Source organism: Uloborus diversus, chromosome 6 (assembly GCF_026930045.1).
Source record: "Uloborus diversus isolate 005 chromosome 6, Udiv.v.3.1, whole genome shotgun sequence".
Lineage (NCBI taxonomy): Eukaryota > Metazoa > Arthropoda > Arachnida > Araneae > Uloboridae > Uloborus > Uloborus diversus.
The window spans coordinates 160,718,311-160,737,377 of record NC_072736.1 but is presented as its reverse complement, the minus strand read 5'-3'; the positions used below and the strand labels follow the sequence as shown (position 1 = coordinate 160,737,377).

The 19,067-nt window shown below is 37.4% G+C and overlaps 1 protein-coding gene across 1 annotated transcript in view; it reads left to right on the top strand.

Annotated features, from left to right (window-relative positions):
• Positions 1-450: 450 nt before the first annotated feature.
• The window catches only part of LOC129224035 (RING finger protein nhl-1-like), a gene marked incomplete in the record, with an annotated part of 53,195 nt that continues 34,578 nt past the window's right edge, over positions 451-19,067 (top strand). Inside the window, 5 exon segments of the mRNA XM_054858433.1 lie at positions 451-714; positions 5,344-5,595; positions 13,023-13,204; positions 15,023-15,355; positions 18,184-18,329. Of these exon segments, the coding sequence (XP_054714408.1) occupies positions 466-714; positions 5,344-5,595; positions 13,023-13,204; positions 15,023-15,355; positions 18,184-18,329 (1,162 nt within the window).

Sequence of the window (19,067 nt, the reverse complement as noted above, 5' to 3'; positions counted from 1 at the left end):
ATGCTATAAGATGTGAATTTTATTGAAAACAAAAATTGAATTAGTTTGTTAGAGTTGAAACTATTTTAAAGAAAAAAATCTATCAAATTAACAGTCATTGTAAAATACTATTCTGCTGCATGTTTTAAAAGTATTGCTGTAAATATTTGCTTTTATGTATCTTCAAACACTACATATCACGGTTTTGTTTTCCCAAGACTAATGTAGTTTCATCAAAAGAGATTGTCTAGTCAAGACAAAACCTCATCCTATCCGCCGAGGCCTTACGTTACTCTTTTCCTGAACTTAGATAAAGCAAGGAAATTCAAAGAGACAAAGGTTTGAAGAATTCAGCATTTTTACGAAATACTTTCTTAAGATTCTAAAGCAAAAGCTTCGTCGGCGAGGAATCTTACTTGTTGCTTCACGATATCCGATCAGGATCCCGATTAAGAAAAAAGGACCATAAGAAATTCCACTGCCAAAATGTCTTCTGCGTGGTTTCGTATGGACCAATTGCTCAAATGTGGGATCTGTTCGGAACGATTTCGAAATCCGAGACTTCTACCCTGCAACCACACCTTTTGTGGCGAGCCATGCCTCGAGAGACTGGCGGGAAGTCGACAGAACATCAAGTGTCCAGAATGCTCAGCAGAGCACAGGGTACCTGGACAAGGAGTTCAAGGATTTCCTAACAACGTCACTTTAGGAAGGTTCCTGGAGTTGCGACAACAAGTAAGTTCATTTTAAACTAATTCTAGTAAATTCAGATAGAACAAGATCTAGTCTGTAGTTGGAGCAAGGGGCGGGGGGGGGGGGGAGACCGAAAGATTTGTTTCTTTTCGGTGATAATAATGCAAATGTAATGCTTTTTTCTTTTAAACTTTGTTAGTTTCGAATACAGCAGGCTTGGTAAGACAACGGTCCTTGACCGAAATACAAAGTATTAAACACATAATTAAAAGTAAGACATAAGTTCTCTACATGAAAAACACAGTCAACTCAGTTAATTCCAGCCGAGGACTGCAGTTTCGTGCTTATTAGCACTCATCAGCCCGGCATAGAAGTGACTGAGCTGGAGGTGGAAAACCTCTTAAGGAAGCCAAGAGTGCCAAACAAACTGGTAGCTAATACAGAATTAGCACTGACCAGACGAGTGACCAAAGCAATGGTTCCGTTCAACTCGAAGATTGAAGGCAAGGCATGGTATTTTCAGTAACTTACCGTCCTTGGCTGGAATGACTGAGTTGGCGGTGTATTTCATGTATTTCTGCTTTAGCCCTGGCCACAGGGTGGTAACTTACTGAAAATAAGTTCTCCAGCTTCCCAATAGCAAGAAAAAACAAATGAACCATGAAGCCCTGAACACTAAATAAATGTTCAGCAACCATGGGGCACAAGGGTTTACTCAGGATGTTGAATCAATACAGATGTTCCTGTTCGCTAATCTAAATACCAAACCATCCCGAACTCTTGGGCAATCGAGTAATTATAGAAGAGGAAGATGCCATGGCTTGCCCTTGGCCAGTTCTTCCAGTTCAATCTAATTGAGGTGCTTCAATTTCAGCTTTATTAGATGTGCAGCTGATCTGTAATCAGCTGAATTGCTAATCGCTCAAAAGTAATGTTAATTGGTTCCAAACGAGCGTTTCTTTTGGTGAGTGCCCTCGAATCCCAAGGTGAGTACACACAAACATTTTTCTCAAACTACAGCACTGCCAAGATCTGCTGTAAAAGTAAAAATACAACTTACCCAGGGGAAACCCGCTCAGGTTAGGTCACAATGCTGACAGCTACTGTGGGCCTTTGGGGAGTGATGTAAAAATACTATAAGTCAGTCGTTACAACAGGTCGACAACTTGCAATCTCAAGGGAAAATGTTGTGATAGCAGATTTCTGAATTTAGAGTTGAATTCATCAGGAATAGTCCCTGACCTGTCATTAATATTGAATCCTCCTTTTGCCAACAGGCGACAGCGCTTAGCAAACCCGCCAAGATATTTTTCTTAACTAGCCTTGAATATTTCTTCTTGGGAGTCAGTACCCCCTATACCGTCAATATTAATTTGCACAGGTTCATGTACCTTTTTCTGAAAATCTATTAACGATACAGTTATGAAATTTTTTCTGTACTTTAGGTAGACTCTTTTCTCTCTACTGAAGTAAAATTTTACAGAAAGAAAGCTTAGTTTTTCTTTTTTTTTAATTCTAATGTGTAAGTCACTGTATTTTTTTTTTTCAAAAAATGCCATTTTGCAACACGAAATCAGCTGTATAAAAAAATATTTTTCGAACATGAGAAAAATTTTACTTCAGTATATGCAATTAGATGTATGGAATAGGTGGTAGAAATTTCAAAGCCTAACACAATTTAATTTCTGTGAAAAAGGAACATTTAGTTTTAAAAATACCATTTTGAGATATTGCAATTTAAAGGAGAAAATCACACCTCATCAAAAAAATTTTACATTTTTTTAAAAGCTCATTTTAATTTACTTCTATATGAGCACGATCAAGAAGTTTGTATCTTTAAAAAGGTATTGACAATGAAACCTTCCTTTAATGTGCAAGGTGGGCACCACATGACTTTCTTTTACGCTAAAATATTTTTTATTTTTTTGCGGATTAAGAAAATAAGTGCGCGTTCTCGTGCATTAGTAATAGTTCTATTTTGTATTTCATACTAGTGGTATCCGCACGGCTTCGCCAGTAATAGAAAAATTAAAAGGTCTTTTGGTTCGCCTGTATATTTACAAATAATGTATGGTGAATTTTTTCGCCAATTGGCTTGTACCCATGTTACGGTTACACGTTATGATTATTTCGTATCTTGCCAACTGGCTTCTTCCCATGTTACGGTTCCACGTTATGATAATTTCGAAATTTACTCGTCCATCTTATGATAATTTTGTTCTTAAAATTGGAATAGAAAAAGAACCACATCGAATTTTTGAAAAATCGCTTCGATGTGCACACCCCCATGCTACAAACTAACTTTGTGCCAAATTTCATGAAAATCGGCCGAACGGTCTATGCGCTATGCGCGTCACAGAGATCCTGACAGACAGAGATCGATCCTGGCAGACAGAGAGAGATCCGGACAGAGAGACTTTCAGCTTTATTATTAGTAAAGATTCCTCTGAGAATTATTACAGTCGGACCCCAATTTAACTAGCCTACTATCTAGCTATACTAACTAGCCCCTCTATTTAACGAATTTCGAGATTTAACGAATTTATTTTTCCCCGACTAAAATGAAAGCAAAAACCTCTATTTAACGAATAATAAACTCCGAATCAACAAATCATTTCACAGCCAGATTTTTTTTTTTTTTCAATTTGAGTTAGGAAATATTGGATTGTTTTCCAAATGACATATCCAAATTGTCCGAAGCAGAAAAACACTTTTATTAGAATCTGCATTTTTTTACGGGTGAGGAGGCAGCTAATAAATACTGATTCTGTTGCAGAAAGCGATAATGAAACTCCCATTAAAACTTGCTTTTTCAAATGCTTTACTTGACCTGGAATTTGTAAAAACGTATCTCAGGCAGCAGGCCGTAAATGAGACAGTATTTCCTTCTCTCCATAAAGTCGAAAGAGAATTATTTCCAGTCAAGTATCAAAGAAATTATCAAACATCTTTTGCTCAGTACTTTAAAATTTCGAATTAACGAGTGAGAAATAATTCGTAGGATGCTGAACAAAAAGTGTACACTTTCTTCTTTTGGATATTTATGCGCAATTGCTTTTTAGGGTTTTTTTTACTTTTAACTTTGTTTTTATGAAACATGGTTTCGATATAACAGGGTACACATCCCTTGATTTACATTATTTTTATGTCTCGTATAACACGGTTTCGATGTAACACGAAACACGGTTTCGATACAACACGATACATATTGACATGATTTTTACGATGCACAGGTGTCCCTCGTATAACACGGTTAATTCGTTCCGTGTAGTATCGAAACGGTGTTATACGAGACTTTTTTTAAAATAACATTTTTACTTATTTTTAATACTAATTATGTATGTGCATGAGAAAAATCAGGTTATATAAGATGTATCGTGTTATATCGAAATCGTGTATACGAGACTTAGAAATAATGTAAATCAAGGGATGCGTACCGTGTTGTATCAAAACCAAGTTTCATAAAAACAAAGTAAAAACCTATTAGAGTTATCAACCATTAACAGAATGTATTTAACACAAAAATGAAATTCCATCTTTTTAAAATATAACATTTGAGTTATATCAAAACCATGAAGCATTAAATTCAAGTTTCGTACCGTATAATATCGAAACCTTGTTATAATAGCAGCAAATTTGGTACCATGTAATATTGAAACCGTGTTATAATAATCGCAAATTTGGTACCGTGTAATATCGAAACCATGCTATGACAATCGCAAATTTGGTTCCGTGTAATATCGAAACTGTGTTATAATAATCGCAAATTTGGTACCGTTTAATATCGAAACCGTGTTATAATAATAGCAAATTTGGTATCGTGTAATATCGAAACCGTGTTGTACAAGTACCGTGTTATACGAAGGACGCCTGTACATGATTAATTAGCGTACAAAATAAGTTAAAAAGTCATTTTTAAAGAAGTCTCGTATAATACGATTTCGATACTTCCCGGAACGAATAGGGAAAATGCAACCTATTAAATGTTCATATTTTGGCTATTGGACATTGTTAATTGACCCTCAAAACTAAAAAATTCACCATCGCCGAATTTAAAAACACCGTGATTGATTTTTAATGAATTTTTTAAAATCCACGCGCAAAAGTGCGCTCTTCTGAAACGTCACGAGCTTACGTCACAGGGCACTAATGGGCAGCCTTCCGCCGAAGATCCCTTGTTTTCGCTAGGGACATTTTGAGCGCGCTGATATTTTTATTTTTTAGAAATTCAATAATCTTTTTGAACACCCTATGGAGACCGGATTCGTTAAAGCACAATCTAGATAATCTTCCTCAAGTAACATCAATGATGATATTCGAATATTTCCGAGAGGATGAGAGGTTTAATGTTCCAGAAACGCGAGGAGTTAAATGCGAGGAGATAAGCCTTTTACGTTTCGTCTTCGAAGTCGAATGCACGTCCTTCGGTTTCTCCCCTATCGGAAGAGCGCATGACGTCACTTCCTATGCCATTTGACGTCACAAGCGCTTGAACTTTAAAAATTAATTTAAAAAAACTACTTATCGTATCGCAAAATTTTTTTCACCTATGATGTTCATACATGTTACTCTATCATATAAAAATAAAATTGAAAAATCGAAAACTTCCCTATTAACCGTGTTATACAACAGACGCCTGTACTCTTATCAAGAGAATTTTCTCTCTGACAGGTATCGGGCCATGAGCCGGAGTTACCCGCCTCCATGCAGCGCTGCAACGCTTGTGGCGAAAAGGGGCGCTTGGAATACTGCGCCCACTGCAAGCGGAAGATATGCCCCGAGTGCAGAAAAGCGCACGTCAACATTCTGCGCAAGGAGGTGGCCCTCATCAACGCACAATGCAGGGAAGGTCTCGGACAACTGTGTCGTGCGCTGCACGACGCCGAAGATAACGCCGAGAAATTGCAGAAGAATTATGTTCAGGTGAGACAAGTACTTTTTTATTCCTATAACTAAAGGTCCCGCACGGCTTTGCCCGTAATAGAAAAATTAAAAGGTCTTTTGGTTCGCCTGTATATTTACAAATAATGTATGGTGAATTTTCTTGCCAATTGGCTTGTGCCCACGTTACGCTTCCACGTTATGATAATTTCGTATCTCGGTAATTGGCTTGTGCCCACGTTACGGTTCCACGTTATGATAATTTCGTATCTCGCCAATTGGCTTGTGCCCACGTTACGGTTCCACGTTATGATAATTTCGTATCTCGCCAATTGGCTTGTATCCATGTTACCGTTCCACGTTATGATAATTTCGTATCTCGCCAAATGGCTTGTGCCCATGTTACAGTTCCACGTTATGATAATTTCGTAATTTACTCGTTCATCCTATGATTATTTTGTTTCTTAAAATTGGAATAGAAAAAGAACCACATCGAATTTTTGAAAAATCGCTTCGAGGTGCAAACCCCCATGCTACAAACTAACTTTGTACCAAATTTCATGAAAATCGGTAGAACGGTCTAGGCGCTATGCGCGTCACAGACATCCTACAGACATCCTCCGGACAGAGAGACTTTCAACTTTATTATTAGTAAAGATTACTACTTCGAAATCTTTAAGCACCACGTACCATAGAGCAGGAATAAGAAAATGGAGGGCGCAAGTCCAATCATTTGCTTATCAAAAGCTGAGGCTAAGGCCCCTATAGTGGAGGAGCCGATGCATCCGCCATTTTGGAGCAAACATGATCCAGTATACTTGGCAGCGATAGCATGGCTGCTAATGTTTGCATTTCTGTAGCATACGTTAAATTGAGTCAAATGGGTGGTTGTTCGGCTGTTCATTGTGCAAACAGCTCCACAAGAAAGGATTTCAGCTCTTCAGATTTCCAGCAGATGCAGAAAAAAAAATAGAAATGGGTAATTAATAGCCGACGAAGTGACTGGCAGCCTGGAAATGGAGCTAACTGGTGTGAGGTTAATATCGATTTATTTCATTTGATTTCACTATCATTACGTTATAAATGCACTGTAATCTTTGCTAACACTTTGCAGTGTTTTACGGAATGTCTTTTATGTGTATGAATGTCAGTTTTCCCTGTTATGCGATAAGTACGCTTGCTCCAAAATGGCAGATATGCTTCGACCTCTCCAGTTACAGCGGTTCTAGCTGAGGCAAATATGCCAAATCACGTGACTCAACAACGACGAATGGTTGACACGTTTTGCGTGAAGCTAGCGGAAGAAACCGGATTTCTTCCATTGTTTTGCTTTAAAATCTATCACATGACTTGGATCTTTGCTTCACGAATGAATGTCTTAAATCCCTCCATTTCATCTGTTCTCAATGTCACGCATACTTACTTTTCCTGAAATTTTGCAGTAAAAAGTTATGGCATTCATGACGCCAGTGCTTTTTACCGTAAAATCTTATTTTCTGTAAAATTGTACGGTAAAAAAAAAATCATAATGATTTGAATTTTGACATCTTGAATTCAAATTGTGTTTTTCGCAATCACGAGCGTGTGTGTGTGTGTATGTAGGCGTGTGTGTTTGTGTCTGTGTGCAGGCATGAGTGTGTGGTATGTGTGTGTGTGTGTGTCTAGGATATCGACGCAACCTAGAGACTTAGCTCGCTATAGGAGCAGCATCGGGAGGGGACGGTCGACGGTGGTGCTGCTGAGTGAGGCGGGAGGGGGAGGAAATAAAATGATAGGGACATTAAAAACGTCAAGTGAGAACAATAAGCAATGTGATTGCTCAAAAAAAAAAACCCTAGCAAAGAATGCTACGATTAGTGGAGCTGAATAAAAAGGAGGAATTGCGAGCAGCGGGATTCGAACCCAGACCCTTTATTGGGAGACAGCTGTCTTCACCACTACCATAAATGGGCTCACGGGGAGAAGGGAATGGGAAACTAAGTACGTCGCCCCGTAAATCACGTGGTACACCAATTTGCGCAGCAATCACTTAATTTTTCAGGTGCAAATTACTGGACAATTTTCTCTGTAGTGTTAACTCTCTATTTTACAGTAAAATTTACCTTAAATTTTTACAGAATTTTTAACAGTGTATATGTATTTATCTAAATATAACCGATCATTTTAGTGATAGAATAAAATAAGCGTGTAACATGTTTTAAAGCTAATATTCATTCAAAATAGGATCAATTTAACTCAATACAACGTTTTGAATGGTCAACTCATTTATCTATAGACTGAAATTCGGTATTAGAAATGCTCTTTAGATCCTGACGGTTTGTCTAATGGTTGGAACATCGTCGCAGAAAGCTAATTTCATTGCAGTTTTCAGTTAGCAGAGAGCATAAAATAGATTTGTGCCCTCGATCCGTATTCGCCTGATCTATCACCGTGTGACTACTTTCTGTTCCCGAAAATGAAAAGTGCAATGAAAGGACTTTTTACGATGATGTTCCAACCATTCAAGCAGCCATGACAGAGGCTAAAAAACCTTGCCAAAACCGAATTTTAAAAGTCTGTAGATAAATTAATCGATCGTTCAAAACGTTGTATTGAATTAAATTGAGTCTTATTTTGAATAACATTAACTTATGCTTTAAAACATATTACCGTGCTTATTTTGTTCTATCAATAAGAAGTTCGGTTATTTTTAGATCAAACTGTTTAGACCTAAGATAAATAGGCATTGTAAGTTAGATTGTAAGTTGGGGGAGTTGATGATAGAGAAATAGATAACGCGGACAAGAGCTGAAGGTTCTAATATGTGTACTAAGAGCGACCGGAATGAGCGGTTAGCGCTCCGGTAGCTCTTTTTTACCACATACGATTGAATTGAAAGGTCCTGGTCACCAGATATACAAGTAGTGCGAGGGTCGATTCAAAAGTAAGATTCAAATCAATTTTACAAATATGCATCACTGTCTATTCGCATTGAAATTCACATTGTTACAAAGAAAAAAAGTTTCTCTATTTTTATACTTAATCGCCATCTTTTTCTGTGCATTATTGTTGACGGTGCTTAACTTCTGTATCGAGTGTCACAGAATTCCATGACATTCAACAAACCACTCCGTTCTTGATTGCAGTCCGGAGCTCGATAACCACTTGTTTCCTAAGTTTGGAACACTTTGATGGCCAACGTTTCCGGAGCGACGACGAAATCAAACTAGTATGTCGTATGGCCATCGCGAAACTTTCTTCTATATCTTTCTTATGAATTCTGATCAATCCCCATGCTTGACGAGGAAGCAATATTCCCAACAGAAACAAAGTTACACACGCAAAAACTTGACGACCATCCAAATGTCCGAATTATCGCTAAAGCAAAGCAAAGAACGAAAATTGAAAGTTATTTTAAAAGCCTTGCTTGAATTAATTACAAATATTTTATTTGTAAACAAACATAAAATGGCAACAGCAAACATTTTTAAATCATTGAGATAATATTTCCGATTATTTCTCAACAATTAAAATCACACGAAATACGCAGACGACAGCCTATTACTATTTAGCTTTCTTATTGTTGCATTAATAAAACTATTTTTAGTCGCAAAAAAAAAAAAAATAATAATAATAATAATTTGAATTTTGACCTCTTGAATTCAAATTATGTTTCTCGCAATCACGAGTGTGTGTGTGTGTAGGTAGGCATGTGTGTCTATGTGTGTGTGGAAGGTATGTGTGTTTGTGTGTAGGGGAGTATGTGTATGTAGGCATGTGTGTTTGTGTCTGTGTGCAGGTATGAGTGTTTGGGTAGTTGTGTGTATGAGTGTTTGTGTGTGGTGGGGAATGTGTCTGTGTGCAGGCATGAGTGTGATGAGTGTGTGGGTAGTTGTGTGTAGGTGCGTGTGTACGTGTAGGTGTCTGTATGTATGCGTGTGTGTGTGTGTATGTATGTGTTTGAGTGTATGTATGTGTGTGTAGGTGTATGTGTGTGTATGTGTTTGTGTGTGTGTATGTGTGTGTGTAGTTGTGTGTGTAGTTGTGTATGTATGCGCGTGTGTGTAGCATATGGATGCAACCTGGAGACGGTTTTCGCTATAGGAGCAGCATCGTGATGAGTCGGTCGACGGTGATGCTGCAGAAGGTGCTGGCGGGAAAATAAAATGATAGCACATCAAAACAGTCAAGTGAGAACAATAAGCAATCGTGATTGCTCAAAAAAAAAAAAAAAAAAATCAGCCCCTCTTGGAACGATTGGCGCCAAAATTGAACCAACACCTGTTTATATATAGTTTACATTTCTTCCAAATTTCATCCAGAACGTAGCATTATTTCTTGAGATATGGCGCTAGCAATGAAAAAGAAAGAACGTTCGATTATGTCACCCCCTTTTTAGCTATCGACGCCAAAATAGAATCAGCTCTCATACCGCTAAGGGCTACTTGTCGATAAATTTTTGTTCGATTCAGTTCATTATTTCTTGAGATGCAGCAGTCCTAATTGACGACAAAAAACGTTCTATAGCACAGCCCCATTTGAGCTATTGACACCAAAACGGAATCAGTACCTGTACATGTTAAGGGCAACATATGGATCAAATTGTGTTTGATTCTCCCTGTTATTTTCTGCGGAATAGTAGGCATTCATAACTCAAGAAAAGTTCCATTGCTCCACCCCCCTTGGAGGAATTCCCGCCAAAAACCAATGGGCACAAGTTCACATAGGGGCTTATATGTGTACCAAATTTCGTTCGATTTCATGCGATAGTTTTTGCTGTAGAGTGGTCACAAAAAACTGGTCACACACATACGTGACACACACACAGACAGACATATTCCAAAAATGGTCGAAATGGACTCAGCACACCTCAAAACGTTCAGATCCGTCAAAATTCGAAATTCGAAAATTTGCACGAATCCAATACTTTCTTCTATATATTAGATATAGAAGAAATTAAAAAGGGGTGAAACGCTTCCTCAGTGAGTTGGCCGTGGAGTTCTGTGACACTCGATACAGAACTTAGGGCACGATCGACAATAATGCACAGAAAAAGATGGCGATTGTGTATTAAAAAAGAGAAACGTTTTTTCTTTCCAACGATGTAAATTTCAATTAGAATAGACTGTGCTGTATATTTGTAAAATTGATGGGAACCGTATTTTTGGATCAACCCTCGTAATTCTGGGTCACTTTTGCGAAACTGAGAGAAAATCGCGGTAGCTCTGTTTTAAAGGTCTATGAGTCAAATCGCTCGTAATGCGCACGTCTTACAAGAAGAGATATCCTTCTCATCCTAGCTGCTGATGGCCTTATAGAGATATGCAGCAGACCTTCAGCGCAGCGGACTAAAAATGCTCTACTGGCTTTACATACACAAAGGGGGTTTGTGATAAGCGTTTGATTGACAGTAAAGTTATTTGGGGTTCATCTTAATCTCAACGATCACAATGCTAAGAAGAAAAAAAACCAGTTTTTGAGAATGTCTCCGGCTGCTTCTGGGTCGTTTTAGCAGTGATTTTTACCGTTTTCCCGTATTTTTTTCTTGAAGAAACCTACTTTTGCAGCTATATATACTTACAAGATTTCGGTGTAGAGTAGCCCTCCAGAAACTTCTTTGTAATGGCTCCCAACTCTTTCATTCCCAATACTGCTTGAATAACACTCATTATCTGTCAAAGTGAAACTTAGCATGTAAATAAATTTACTTTAATAAAAAGAGTTTGGTTGGGAGATAGGCAACTCGGTCTTCTGAGAGTGAAGACAAATAAAAGTGATAGATACTCGACCTTAGAATGAACATGGTTTGTAAACTTTTAAATGTGGAGTTCTCTGTTTTGAATTTAGTTGGTAATAAAGCGATGGGAAGAACACACACGCACACAGACATTGCAAATCTGCAGACACTTTTTTAACACGTTTCGAACATTTTTGAACACGTACACTTGTTCCCCTTTTAGAAAACTTTTAAGCACAATTTTTGGTACAGTTTTCGAAACACTTCTGAGAAATCTTTTGAGTACTTTAATTTGGTTCAGCACACTTCTTTAAGACTTTTGATAATGCCATTGAGAAACTTTTTTCGAGATTTGACACTTGTCTCCTTTTTAGAACACTTTGAAGCACACAATTTTTTAGAACATTTTTCGAACACTCATCTTTTTTTCAACTATGGTATATCTTCTACTAGTTCTTTCTGCTAATTTTACAGCAATCTCGCATGGCAGACAAACCATTGCCCAATCTTCTACTAAGGATGTCCGTCCTTTATAAAGGGGACGCCGATTGGCTAGTAAATCAATGTAACGAAATGTCTTATAGTATTACATTGATGGATTCTATTGACTGGTAGTTAAAGGAAGCTTTTAAAATTATGTTGGTACGAAAGAAAGTGATAATTTTACAAGGGCACATAAATGTCTTTTCAATCTGCTCTCAAATTTGTCACCAATCTATTACCAAATACGCCCAAAATCTGTTCTCAAATTCGTTACCGAGCTGTTACCAAACCTATCCGAAATCTGTTCTCAAATGTGTCACCAATCTGTTACCAAAAAAACCCAAAATCTGTTCTCAAATGTGTCACCAATCTGTTACCAAACATATCCAAAATCTGTTCTCAAATATGCCACCTATCTGTTACCAAACATATCCAAAATCTGTTCTCAAATGTGTCACCGAGCTGTTACCAAACATATCCAAAATCTGTTCTCAAATGTGTCACCGAGCTGTTACCAAACATATCCAAAATCTGTTCTCTAATGTGTCACCAATCTGTTACCAAACATATCCAAAATCTGTTCTCAAATGTGTCACCGAGCTTTTACCAAACATATCCAAAATCTGTTCTCAAATGTGTCACCGAGCTGTTACCAAACATATCCAAAATCTGTTCTCAAATGTGTCACCAATCTGTTACCAAACATATCCAAAATCTGTTCTCAAATGTGTCACCGAGCTTTTACCAAACATATCCAAAATCTGTTCTCAAATGTGTCACCAATCTGTTACCAAACATATCCAAAATCTGTTCTCAAATGTGTCACCGAGCTGTTACCAAAAAAAAAAAAAAACCCTCAAAATCTGTTCTCAAGTGTGTAACCAACCTGTTACCAAATATACCCAAAATCTGTTCTCAAATATGCCACCTATCTGTTACCAAAGTTTCCGAAAATCTGTTCTCCAATATGTTACCTAGTTAAATTGTAAAAAATATCCTGAGCAAGACACTTTCGAATCTCATTTTAGTAGGCTTTTCTTTTTTTACAGTGTTACATTTGGAACCCAATTCAGTGCACATTCAGGCAACTGGAACACTTTTTTTTTTAAATTAAAGTGTTCCAATTTTGTTTTCAATGTGTACTGGGAACTTGCAGTGAACCTTTTACGCGACGTTATTTTTTTTTTTTTTAATATCATCTAAAATCTAACTGCAGTGCATTTTGTTCGAATAATGCGCTAATTATAAATTTGCTCAACTCTTCTTGCAGGTCAGAGATGAGATCGAGGAAGTAGTGCGTCGATATACGCATGATCTTCTTGGAGCTGAATCCAGACTCAAGCAGCGCCTTGACGCCTATCTCCAAGCGGAGTTGAAGAGCATGCGCAGACTTGAGCACGACTTACAGATTGAATTGGGCAACGTACACAGCAACTGTGATCTCGTCGAGAAGTATTTCATTTTCTTTGGAAATTTTACCGAAACCAAGTAGTTAGACTAGTAAATTAACACTTAACGCAGTCTGGTCTTAAAATAACTGAACTTTTTAGTGGATAGGATAAAATAAGCATATTGTTATGATTTTGGTGCAACTTTCTTTAAGTGACGACACAGTTCTTGAGAAAACACAGGAGATTTATTTACAACTATGTACAAGAAATATCGTTAGCAACTGCTAAATTAACCATAGCAATTAGGCAAATATCAATTAACACCGCAAACTCAACGGTCACACACGTATTCACATCAAAATACGCAAAAACACAGCGCAAAGACAATTACACACTAAGCTAAATACATGCTCTCCAGCGCAACGGCTGCTACGATTCACAAGCAAAACTCATCCTCATTCAAATGCCACATGGCTTTTATACTCAGCAAAGAAATATCCAGAAAATCCTATTTCATTCTACCACTTTCTCATATTTTCTTCTTATTCCATTCACAAATCTTATCGTTCAGAAATGGAGGGACCATATACTTCATTCGAATGCAAGGGGGTTGAGTATTCATTACAAGAAACAATTTACAGGTTACGTTACTAAGACAATTTTAGATGAAAGATAATGGAATAAACGCCAAATTTAACCAGATTACAACAAATTAATCATAAAAATAATTACTATTTGGAGAATTTGTAACAGTATTAAAAGTCTTTTTTCTAATTGCTTATTTCCTCTGTTGGTAAAGTTCGCATTCTTAAACAAAATAAGTGAAACAGACTCAGTTCATAAAACTTTGTAACTCACGCAGCGAAATTTTAACGTAGTCATATGAAGAGGTCAGTATAAATTTCTGGAATCCACTAACCGTTACTTAAAAGTTGGTCGCTCTTATTTTTTGGAGGGAAATGCTCAACAAATTTATATGAACTCGGTTGCATAAATTCTTTCAAGAAAATCTTTATTAAACGTATATGAAAATTTTACAGCCGTTAATTTAATAAATAGATTTTTTTTTTCAAGAATACACTGCATAATAATATTAAGCTATAATCAGATTAGGCACTTTTGTATATAGTTTCAGAAGTCATCATTGCCTTCAGACAAATAAAAGTAATGATCAAAAACACAAAATTTCCAGACAATACGTACATTTAAATTTTGCTTCTGGTTTACGTGAAGCAAACAAATCGTTGAACAATCATGTTTCATTAACCCCCGACACACAAAGAAAGGGGGTTATAAGTCTGACGTGTCTGTGTGTGTTGTGTATCTGCCTGTGGCACTCTAGCGTCTAAACAGATGGACCGATGTTCGAAAAAAAAATTTTTGTTCGAAATGAGAGTTGATCGAGAGTGTTCTTAGCTAGGTTGCATCTTTGGATGACATTAATTAACGAAGATATTAATTAAAAATCTCTATGAGGTTCTTCGTGATTTTTGCAGTGAAAACACATTTAAAAAATTTAAAATTCAAAATCAAAATAAAGAAATTTTTTTTCCGCGTCTGATAGAATGTGTTTGGAACTTCCATGTTTCATAGAATTCAAATTATAACGTTTTTTTAAAGCAGATTTTAATAACGGCTAAACCTTTATTCACGCGATTGATAACCGAATTCATTGTTGGCCGACGACAAGGAAATAAAACGCAATAATTTAAAATTTTTATCTGTTGCCAGTTTCTATTTAATTGTAAATAAAATACTTGACATTGATTTTGAATAATGTACGGCTTTTTCAAAGGATTTTCAATTTTCCCTCTTCATTCTACAGTTGCGGTTCAGTCGAGGGTTTTTAAAAATTTTAATTTTATCGTTGCTTGTTTAGGTTTGTAAATAATGGTGTGGACTGGACAGACGCGGAGCTCACCGACTACAAAGAGATCTTCCAGAAGACATTGGATTTCTTGCGAGCTTTCGACTCCGATCCGACCAGCGACTGCGTCCGGAAAGTCCGGTTCCGGCCGCGCGAGGATCCGGATCTTCTGCACAAAACGTTGCTGGATTTCGCCGAAGTCCGGCTCACTCAAGAAGAGGAAAGTGAACAGCGAAGCAACTCTGGCGATGTGATCTCGATGAATGGAGGACCGACCCTAACTCTGACTCCGCCTCAGAATAGCCTGTTCAGGAGCCAGAGCGATCATAAACTCGGACCACATCGGTAAGTTAAAGTACCTAAGGTAGGGATTCTCAAACTGGGTGCCGCGGCACCCTGGTGTGCTGCAGGAAGAGGTATGGGGTGCCGCGAAGTGTCCAATAATATGCAATAGAACTAGACTAGGCTGCCATAAGAAAATTCTGATTCTTCAAAGGGTGCAGCGAATCAGAAAGGTTTGGGAACCCCTTGTCGCAACACTCATGTTACGACTTGTTGCGTGTTCTCCTACAAGTCCAATGACGTCAACCAATTTCATTTTGTCCATTTTATTTACAATCACAGCACTACTACTACATACTACTACTCACAACATTACTAGTACATGTTATACTACTATTTACAAATATTGGGCTTAGTTGCCATAATTCCACTCGGATCCTTATTTGGTCCGAGCATCCGTTGCATCTGTTAGGAATTCCCCTTCGGATAGGGAAGATGCCCTTCAAATTCCCTGCGTAGGGATTATCCTTTATCCTTGCCACACCCCTGACATAAGGAACAATGGGTGTTAGTTAAAAATTTGGAGATAACTAGTACAAATGGTGGAGGAATCTCTCATATGTTTTGGGGCAAGAGATGTTAACTTAGCAACACTAGTAATAACTGCTATAAATACATTATGACTTTAAAATAAAAACAAATCAACGGAAACCTACTAACATTTCGAACTTTTCACGCGTTTTACTCAAACTTTAAAAAATCCAATTTGCTTCTCAAAGCCTTATTTGTGCTTTTGAACATAATAAGCATTAATGCGACATAAATTCGACTTTTATACGATTTGGGAAATTGCATTTGTAAAATGAGCTGTGCGGGTAAATTTACAATGGAACAAAATAATGACTCTGAGGAAGTTTTTGAATGCAGTATATTTCGTTTGTCCCATGTCATGTCGTCCAGAAGTTTTGACAATTATTTCAAACCCAGACAAACGGGCGTGATCCCTAGAATGGGGTGGAACTACCACTCATCCCACGTTCTAAAGCAATCCTAAGGTTTTATACCAAAAGGCAGAACGTTGTTACATAGAGGGTATTTAGCGAATTGACTTTTTAAAAATTTCTCTTAATAAGACTACTTAAAAACATGGTACTCACACTTCATTTCAATATGCATATAAAATATTCAATAATACTTTAAAATAGCAATTAATTGAAGTATTTTTTTAGTAAAAAAAAAAAGAAACTTCGTTCGATAATGCGCCTGAAATGTTTCACATATTTGTTCGAAGAACTTTAGAACGATCGCTAAATTCAGATCTTTGTCAACATAAGTTTTCACTAAATAAATGAAATTTGTTCTACCAAGTTTTTAAGTAAAAAAAAATAAAAAACCCTGGAGAAACTTTAAAGTCATGTTTAGGCACTCTATTCACAGGGATGCCCACCTAGGGTGGGGGGGGGGGGGGGTCATGGTGCAGACTGCGCCATTGAAATTTTTAGGGGGGTGTTTTGAGGGGTATTTTTCTCATTTTAGGGGGCTTTTGTTTTTAGGGGTGTCTTTGTGATATTTAGGGGGTGGACACCCCCTGCTTTTCATTCCCCCCTTTCGAGAGGTTGCTGTAGACATCTTTCTCTTTTTTGGCTTGATCACAGGCTCGCCTCGTCAACCTCGAAATGGCTGTCTGTGAACTTAATGTCTATTTTTAATTTTTTTAAATTTGTACTAAAAAATCAGTGTGTGTCATTTTACTTCCCACATAATACAAGTTTAATTAGTTGCATTAAAATATTGTTCCAAATTGTATTTCTAGAAACCTGAATAAATATAATAACTATTTTCAGTAAGTTACCGCCCTATAGCCAGGGCTAATGCAGAGATACATGAAATACACCGCCAGCCCAGTCATTCCAGCCGAGGATTGCAGTTTCGTGCTAATTAGCACTCATCAGCCCGGCATAGGAAGTGACTGAGCTGGAGACGGAAAATTTATTAAGGAAGCCAAGAGTGCCAAACAAACTTCCAATGCAAAATTCCTATGCTATATTTATTTCCTATGCCGGGCTGATGAGTGCTAATAAGCACGAAACTGCAGTCCTCGGCTGGAATGACTGAGCCGGCGGTGTATTTTTCATGTAAATATAACTGTTTCGTTAATTTTATACTTCCTCCGTCCGAAATTAGCTGCTGCATTTGCGTGTAATGGTTAACTTTATGCGATGATCTGGTGGTAGAGTGCTTAAAAAATGTGTCGTGGCTTTTGAATGTGCTGGATTTCTTAAACTAATTTGGTACTGATTTAAGGAGGGAATGCTTGGTAGTAAACGTTGATGATTGGTAGCATAGTTCTCTGAAAAATGTTGAAATAAAATCATCAGTTTCAATCACTAGTTCAAAATTGGTCAAATGTATTGATATCAACAAATTTAGGACAAAACTTTCGACCTAAATGTAGCAACTGGTTTGCGAAGGAGGGAGTAATGCGTGTGAGAAATCAAAAGTATCGAATTAACAATTGACTGCTCTTGATTCGCTTACGCTTTACGAGCCGAGACAATTTATGACTTTTCTGCGCTAAACTAACGCAACTAGCCTAAGATGATCTGATATTGAAATTCTTGAAAAATATGAAACTTCACATGTCGCCCATTTTGACCGCAAGAGGCGCTGAACCCAATCCTGTGTACCACACCAACCAATGGCAACGTTTCAAAGCTTGCTTGTTTTTGATTGGACAGGGATTGGACATTTTGATTGTAAGAATGGTGGCATGTAGTGCCCTCTCTGTTGCCACGAGTTTCAGTGATTGTCACGGCCTACAAGTATAAGCAAATCAAGTGCGGCCACGGATTAATTTCTATTGACAACTCAGAATGGTGCTTTTAATGCAGGAATTCTCAAAAGCGGACGAACGACAGATCGGAGGAAGCCGAACCCCTTTCTCGGAGGCTGCGGGACAGATTTGGTACAAGGGACAGTTGCGAAAGAGGAAGTGATCGCGAGCATTCACCATCTTGGAGGAATTCCGGTAAAAATGGTGAGGCTTTTATGACACAAAAACTCTTTTTTGTTAAAAAAAATTTCTAAAACAATGTAGACCTCCTACACAGGAGGCGATTTGTTAAATCAACGTTTCTAAAAAGTTGCCTATCAACTAGTTGACAGACCTTAGTTCGTTGCCTTCACACGAGGCAACTCACTAGCAAACTGCGCGACCTTGAGGGTCACGGATCTGAATACAGAGTAAAGAAATAAACATAGAGAGGCCCCCTTTTGTTAGTAAATTTGGTATGAGGGAGAACACGTATTTTATTTATGGGCACTATCTAAGTAATTTAAAAAATCGAAACAATCTTTTTTTTTTTTTTTTTTTTGTGCCATGTGTGTGCTATAAATCAGAGCTTTTTCTCTTTTCCCATTTTTTGCTCATCAATGTGGGATGCCTTTAACTGCAGACGATAAACATCCAGTTAAAGTAAATGTTTTTATTAGCAAACGATAAGTACTTAAATACTTTTTACTAGCAGACGATTAATATAAAACGAAAATAATTAGTTTGATTTGCAAACGATAGATATCCTGTAACTATGTTACTTTGGCATTCAAGTTATTGAAATTAAAAGTAGTAGCCAATTTAAATTTGAGAACCGCTTATTAAAAATTAGCGGTTCAATTCAAAGGTAAAGTAAAAATAAAGGTAAAATTAGTTCAAAGGTAAGCATTGCAAATGGCTCATACTGCAGTACCGCGGCAGAAAAAGGGATAAAAATGGTAA